Source organism: Pygoscelis adeliae, unplaced genomic scaffold (genome assembly GCF_000699105.1).
Source record: "Pygoscelis adeliae isolate BGI_AS28 unplaced genomic scaffold, ASM69910v1 Scaffold265, whole genome shotgun sequence".
NCBI classification, from domain to species: domain Eukaryota; kingdom Metazoa; phylum Chordata; class Aves; order Sphenisciformes; family Spheniscidae; genus Pygoscelis; species Pygoscelis adeliae.
In genome coordinates, this window is record NW_008824810.1 from 467,264 (window position 1) to 475,478 (window position 8,215).

At 40.9% G+C, this 8,215-nt stretch overlaps 1 protein-coding gene across 1 annotated transcript in view; it reads left to right on the top strand.

Moving 5' to 3' along the window:
• Positions 1 to 8,215, top strand: part of NTNG1 (netrin G1) — a 155,770-nt gene that overhangs the window by 93,408 nt on the left and 54,147 nt on the right. The window contains exon 3 of the mRNA XM_009324226.1: positions 689 to 861. Coding sequence (XP_009322501.1) covers positions 689 to 861 — 173 coding nt within the window. The remainder of the gene's footprint in view (positions 1 to 688; positions 862 to 8,215) is intronic.

Genomic DNA, 8,215 nt, shown 5'->3' on the forward strand with positions numbered 1-8,215 from the left:
CCAGGTGCAGAATCTGGTTTATCTAATGATTTTGTCGCAAGGTTCGATTAGGTGTTCTTTCCTAAGTAAAACTAAATGTGCCTACCAAAATACTTCCTCTGACCTTCAGCTACTACAACTATATCAAATTAAAGCAGGCAAAAAAATTTTCCTTTCTGAGCAAGAGAGCACTTGCTGAGCAAGAATGGCAAAACACCATTATAGCGAGCTTCCCTTCTACCAACTGTGGCATTGCAGAGGACGTTAATTGAAGTCTGTTTTCTCAGACTCCCAGGGCCTAATTTGGATCTTAATTCAGGCCAGATTCTCTAAGGACGTAAGCAGAGGACTTGTTTTGTTCCTGAGAGTAGTGAGTTACTCCTGAGTTTTTGCAAGATTATAAACCTGTCTGTAGTGAAAATTATGAATAATTTAGTTGATCTCAGTGGAGCTGCGTTAGTGAAAACAAGAAAAGATTCAGCATCTTGGAGTCTTGGTGAAATTACTGCTTTTAGACCTGTGCGAGCTGAAGGTATTACAACATGCTGCTTGAGTGATGTCTTGTAAAGCATGCGAAAATAATAATACAGGCACAACACGCGGAAACAGAGTGGTTGCCATAGGACACGCTTTACTAAGACTTAATCTGAACTTAAACTCACCTCTAAATAATATCCCGCTTTTTTTTATTTCTGCCTTTTAAAAACAGGTGTAAGTGCAACCTTCACGCTACTGGCTGTAAAGAAGAAAACAAAAGACTACTTTGTGAATGTGAGCATAACACAACTGGCCCAGACTGTGGAAAATGCAAGAAGAATTACCAGGGCCGACCGTGGAGCCCTGGTTCTTATCTGCCTATACCTAAGGGCACTGCTAATATCTGTAAGTAGCTCTGTATAATAAGGAGATTTCGTTATTAGAATTCTGCCCCGTATCGTGAAGGAAGAGTAATGCTGGCAAAAGTTTGTCATTTCTTTATGACCCAGTGTGTATAATTTGACAAGGTGTCAAATTGCAAGTGTTAATTGTAAGTATACATAATCTGTGCTCATAGATGGTTGTAAGTAACTTGCATGAGAACTGCGTGTTTGTATCCGTAGACAAATCCCTGGACACTGCACAGAAAGGGCTAAGGAATGAAAAAATGAGGACCCTTCACATAAAAAGCACACACAGAGGAGAGAAGCCAGTGGGAATATCTGCAGTACTGCTCCAGCCATGGTGCCCTCAGCCCTCCATTTATACATCCTTATTGCCTCGAGATTCAAAACAACCTCAGCTCAACGTGTGAGATGAGGTCCTTGCTCATTTTTTGTCCCTTAAAGAAAGTTAAAAAATCTCAGACCACATTTTTCCAATTAATAACTGTTGTGGTTTAACCTCAGTCGGCGACTGAGCACCACCCAGCTGCTCACTCACTGCCCCCCTCCCCTGGTGGGATGGGGGAGAGAATTGGAAGAGTAGAAGTGAGAAAACTTGTGGGTTGAGATAAAAACAGTTTAATAATTGAAATAAAATAAAGTAAAATAATAATAATAATAATAATAATACACAAAGCAAGTGATGTACAGTGCAATTGCTCACCACCCGCCAACCGATGCCCAGCCAGTCCCCGAGCAGCGGCCCCCCCGGCCAGCTTCCCCCAGTTTCTGTACTGAGCATGACGTCCCATGGTATGGAATGTCCCTTTGGCCAGTTGGGGTCAGCTGTCCTGGCTGTGCCCCCTCCCAGCTTCTTGTGCACCTCCAGCCTTCTCAGTCGGTAGAGCATGGGGAGCTGAAAAGTCCTTGACTTAGTATAAACACTGCTCAGCAACAACTAAAACATTGGTGTGTTATCAACATTATTCTCCTGCTAAATCCAAAACACAGCACTGTACCAGCTACTAGGAAGGAGATTAACTCTATCCCTGCTGAAACCAGGACAATAACTAAAGATACTAAGGTTGGTAAGGGAAGTTTTTACCTGATGTTGACCTGCAGTCCAGATCTGCGTGCACTCTTTTAGATCACTGTAAGTGTTGAAGGGGGAAAGCGAGGGCAAAACCTGAATTTTCATATCTGCTCGTTTCCAGCTAATAGCCATTCAACAACACACATACTCACTATTCCAGCACGCTTTCACGTTATCCAAAGGAAGTTATTGACAGCGGCATTTCCTGGTCCTGGACAGGACTGGGTCGAAAAGAACGTGGTGCTGAAAGAGAGGGCACAAAGACAAGTATGAGCATCAGTTCTTCCTTTCATGCACGTATGAAATGCACAACGATTCAGAATCCTCCTGAACTAAGTAACGGACTTAAATTCCTTTGAAGAAAGGATTGAAGAAGATGAGGGTAAATCACCAAACCGTTTGACAGCAGTCACTAGTCCACAGTTTTGCCCTGATTAAAAGCAAAACTTTCATTTTAGAATATTAGATTATAACAATTTACTGAAAAGTTGTTTGGGAGAAACAGAGCTAGGTACTGCAGTTGAAGGAAAAGCTTAAGACCAGGAGCAGTGTGCAGTGCTGAGAACGGTGTCTAAGACTTCAGAGCAGCAGCTGTAAAGAATCAAAACTCAAAAATTAATATCGTAGAAAGCAGGACCTTATCAAGTTAAATGTGAGAGTAATAGACCAAGTAACAAACCGTGAAGTGTGGGGGCATGAAATTATGATAAAATTCTTACTGAGCAGAAAAAAATGAACTTCCAAAAAGTGGGGGGAAAACATTGTAAGAGTATTCACTTTTTGGATGCTATAAAAAGGGAGCGTGGCTCACAGAATTAATACTTTATGTTCAGAAAAAATGGTGAGATTTACCAGGTTGGTTTTATTTATATATTATATATACACACACACATACATACGTATGTATGCACATACCTACTTTTTTATATATATATTTATATATAATGCAGTTGCTACCCCAGCAATCATCTAAACTAGTGACAAGATACACCTAAACATGAAAGCGGGGATCCTTCTGAACGCAGCTTGCTATGTCAGTTACCCCATTTCCAATCAGCTGAGCACACACCAGACGGAACAGTGGAATTAGCGCCCACCGAAAGGGTGCCTGAAGCTTGTTAACACAACTTTGAACAGTATTGAATTCCATCAGATACACAGCTCCATCAAAAATCAAAACGTTTTGCAAATAATAGGCAGTCTTTTCTGGTTTTTATTTTTATTATTACTATTATTATGATAGCATCATGAAAACGTAACCTTGTTTGAGCTGACGAGTGCTCCGCTTGCCCTCAAATCCTGACTTCAGCAGTGATCAGCGGCAGGAATTTATGGCAAACAGGAAGAAGTATGAAGGATTTCTTCCTTGCCTTCCCAGTTACCAGCAATAAACTGCCTTTCTGAGCTGGAGCCTCCATCAAACCCGCAGTGGTTGCTAGCTGCTGAGTGGAGAGAGAGACCCAGCTGTCATAAGCTTGATCTCGGTGACATCTTACAGCAATACATTTCACATTTTAATGACACAATGAGTGAAAGGTATTTCCTTTTGTTTGCTTTAAATGTTTTTATATGGTTAAGCCTGTACCTCCTTAGGTAGGAAGAAACAGAGAATAATGCATCCCTCTTTCCATCCGTTATACCATTTATGATTATATAGACTCGACAAGTCCGCTCCTCCAACCTATTTTCTAAATGACGAATCCTAACCTATTTAATCTTACCACGTATACAACCATGCCACAGCTCTGGTCATCTGTGCTTTCTTGCTCTCTTCTGGTTCTATGTTGTCATTTTTTTATTCGGTGAGGCTAAAACTACACGTGATATTCCAGACATGAGAACAACATGGATCTTTTACAGCGGCATAAAACCGTGTCTGCTTTATATTTTGTTATTACAGGGATCAGCCCTTGAGTCCTTTTTTAAGGACTGTGACACAGTTACAACATTTCTTCTGGCATCAAGGCTGACAGAAGTGACAGGTTGTATGTTACAGTAGTTAGTTCAAAAATGTCGTATTTGAGTTCCTTTAAAACACTTTTTTGGGTGAACATCACCTTATGGCACTTCTCATTGTTTGATATTATTTACATCTTCTAAAACACCTTCAGGTGATGATAGACATTGAGAAACTTCCTCAGATTGTGAGAATCTCTCTAACCTTCTTTGTTGTGAACATCAGTGAAAATAATTAATTAGGTATTCAGTACTTTTATACCTTGATTGCCTATCTACCCAATCATCTCTCTGGGAGGCCTCCTGCTTCTAGCGTGGTTATTTTAACAAAAAAGAATTATTAACTTTTATGTCTGTAGCAAGTTGATTCTCAAAATACTGTGGTTTATATTTAACTTGACAGATTTTATGCTTTTTTTCCCCCTATCTTTCTCCATTGAGATGACTTACACTTTTGAAGGGTGTCTTTCCAAAATCTTCTTCATTCTGCTATTTTGGGTTGGGTGTTGGGATGGTTATTTTTTGTTTGTAAGATAGTTGATTTGTATAATTTTTTAAAAAAATTGATGGGTTATATGTGATTATTCTGAGTCTCTCATACACCTTACCTCTATCCTGCCTCCCTGCTGTTTGCATTAAATCTTTTTAGCTGCTCTTTTCCTTTTTCTTTTAACTAACTTCCTCATTTTTATCTGCTCGCTCCTCTGAAAGTTAAATATTACCGCAGTGGATTTTTTTTGATCCTTTTCCTTCTCAAGGAAGTTGTTTCCTTCTCAAGGAAATCAACAAGTATGTTGACTTTCAGTCCAGAAGTGGGTCTCTGGTAACTACTTCTTGAATCGGGTCCTATGTACTACTCAGAACTAAATCGGCTTCTCTTCTCGTGGGTTGCCTGATTACTCGGTACAAGCAGCAATCATTTATGGCACGTAGAAGCTTCATTTCTTTTGTCACTTCCTGATTTAATGCCACATGTGTTGGAGCATATTAAATTTTGCATTATTGTGTAAACTCTCTGCACAGCCAGTGTAATTTTACTTACCCTGTTGCGTTTCTGTCACCGTCTCCATCGTGTGGTCAGTAATGCGGCCCTGGCGTTATTTATGCTCTCCCTAGTCAGCGGTGAATTCTGTAAATAGTTGCTGGAACATGTTGATAGAATTAACTTCTCTGGTTTGACCCTAAACTTCCCTTGATATATTACTTTAATTCCCTGGGGACACTTTGTATAATCCAGTAATACAGTGTCCCTTTGATACTCTTCCTTCCTCCAATTTTCAGAGTCTGTCTTTTCCATCTAAGACCAAAATATTTTAAATTTTAAATGGATTTGAAGTTTTTTCATACGAGTGTGCTTAAATAAGATACAGCTAAAAATAGTTGTATAAATGATACACGCAGAAATTTTTTTCACAAAATAAAAAGATCCTTTTTCTTGGGAGTCTCTGAACTTGGGAAATTCGCTCAGGTTCAACAAGAAGCCGAATGTCCGTTTCCAAATCTTTCCCAACTGGAACTTCTGTTGTTTCCACTGTTCTGCTTCTGCCACTTTGTTGTGGCTGATAAGACGTCGTTATACCTTTTCAAGCTACAGCTCATGAAATACAAGACTCCAGTCATAGCCTAAGCCTTGATATAAAGCTGTTTTCTGTATCCTTCTCATTTTGAGTCAACATGAGTTTTTCAGGAGAACACAAAACGTTTTTTCCCTGCTTTGCTTGTGAAAGACACCGAGTACCCTGTAGTTTACTGGCACTAACAATATTTCCGTATTTGTCTCCCACGTAGCATTTATTTTATATTTTCACTCTATCTTATTATTTTGTGATTACATTTATTCCCTTGTGCTGCCACATTCCATGGATAGTTTGTTCTGCAATATGTTTTGGCACTCAAAGTGAACTTATTGAATTTCTCTATACTTGGTATTACAAGATAGCTTTTCTCCTCCGCAGTCGTGTGCGTCTGACGGCACTGGCCCTTTTCTTCCTCCTGTTGTTTAGATCATCTTTGGCACTTACGTTCTTTGCTCCATCAGACAGAGCTGTCCCAGACTGTGCTGGGCTCCCATCCATCAAAGCCTGCTCGCTTTCTGTCAGTCCCTCCGCAACCAATAACCTGTACCAGAAGCGCTTGCCACTCGGCGAAAACCGCCTCCCAGCTGTTACATGACTTTCCCAATTCGCAGTTCAACGTGAGACAAAGGATTGACCGGAACACGGGGAACGTTGGTGGTTCTTTTCGGTCACCGGTTCGGCAGATAGTCTCAACCAGTTTACTGAATTTCGCCTGCAGTGGGTCCCCCTCTGATCGCACAGCCTCTGTCTCAGCAGCACGGCCTTAATCCTCCCTGAATGGGAAAAGACTTAGGAGGCATCACTGCAGCACAGCTGCCACAGAAACAGTTTCTGGCAAAAAATACAGCACTTGAAGTATTGCGCTGATTACCCTCATCTGCGTTTGTAGTTTTCCCCATGAATATTTGCTGACACAAAGCCATCTTGAAGGACCGGGGTAAATGAAGTTGGCCGAGAGGTTGTGTGACGGCAGGCTTTCTATTCAGGAATCTAAATGGCACGTATCCCTGTGACTGAAAAGATCACGCACCCTGCTGTCCTGTCAAAGCAGACTCATAAAGTAGATAGTGTCCCATTTTCTAAGGGCCCCATTCTCCCAAACAACTGGAAGGAACTTTCCAGTGTCTACTTTCATGACTGAGGTAGAGGAGGTGAACCCACGTGATCTCGGTTGGAAGGAACGGGACAGTCCTGCTCAAGAGGTAAAATGTTGCTCCCTGGTGATTTTGATAACATCTTTCATAGAGAAAAAGGAAGATATGAATGCAATAGTAAGTTACAAACAGCAAAGCTTCTTATTGTTCCCATTTTATATTACATATTAATTTTGGCTCATGAAGCTTATAGAAGATGTAAAGCCACGAGAACATGTCACACAAAAGCTGTGTCAGGCTGGGAAACGTGGGAGGGGGGGCAAAACTGTAGCGTATCAAGAGCATTCAGGAAGACAGAAGTGCCAGGAAAACCTGCAGATGATGAACTAACTTCCCTCCAAGTAGGTATCCAGTGCAGTGGCCAGCAAAACACTGCAGGTACATACCTAAAAACCAATGCACTATAAATAACGTGCTGTATATTTTAAAATGGGGCTTGAAAAATTATTCTTCAGCACTCTATCCTCTTGCGTGACCCTGCTGAGTTGGTTGGTTGTGCTGGTTATGGTGGTATCTGTTGCTGGGAAAGGAATTGCTTCTGTCCGTCACTGCTTTCAAACAACTCTATTTTTGCCGTATACAGTGAAGAGGAGCAATGAAAGAGGGTTCTAGTCCGTAAGCAGCAGTATGGGAAGGCAAAGTGTCTGTTATAAGATACTCAAAGTTCTAGAAATGGTCTGACTTCCAGGCTTTTTGAAGTTTCTAATATTCTATCAATAAATTACGATTACTTGAAAAAAATCCTTTCATCTCACTGGCAGTTTCCTAGAGAGAGAGTTTTCAAAACCGGTTTGGAGTCACTAAAAAAACATCGTGAGAAAAGGTCCAAATTTTAAAAGGTGTTACCCAATAAATCAATAACTAAATATTTTCTCTGTCCCATTTATTTGTGGTGATACTGCTTGGGAGGGCAGAGGTGGAGGGTAACAAACTTCATCTAAGCAGTTCTTTTTCCGGGAGTTGAAAAATTTTCAACCTTTACAGAACAAGCAACTGCAGAATTAACGGTAGCAGGAATTCTAGGACTCTTGCAATGAAACACGTGAAATCGCCTAAGAATTGTGTCTTTCACTGTGTATTGGTTTGGCGATACACGAAAACTTTACTCCTATGGTCATAACAGTCACTCCCTTTGAGGGATTACAAGATGCTAGGTTCCTCCAGCTTCTCAGGGCTTAAATTACCAGAGCATTCAGAACTTCTGAAACTGATGCTGAGGATCTGATATTGCAATCATGCCTCAGTGGAGGAGTTGCAAAGGGAAAAAAGACTCACTGCAGGGAGCGCTGTCATGCTGCAGCACAGATATTCTAGCAAAAGATCAGATGTGGCATTAACAGCCCTGCTCTCACTCTTTGCTATGGAATACAGCTCTGTGTTTTGCTCCCGTTTAAGAGTTGAAATGTGCGGTGTAGAGTGCAATTACGAGGACGTCTCTTTTGTCAGAAAAGCTCTCACACAGCTTTGATCAGCAATTAATACGAATTCAAACTTGCTCTGCATTATTTACTATCGAATCCTGCCATGTCTTCACAGGAGGCAGTCTTAATTCTCAGTCTCCGGGCTGTATTCACCTCACCTGGATAATTCACCGAG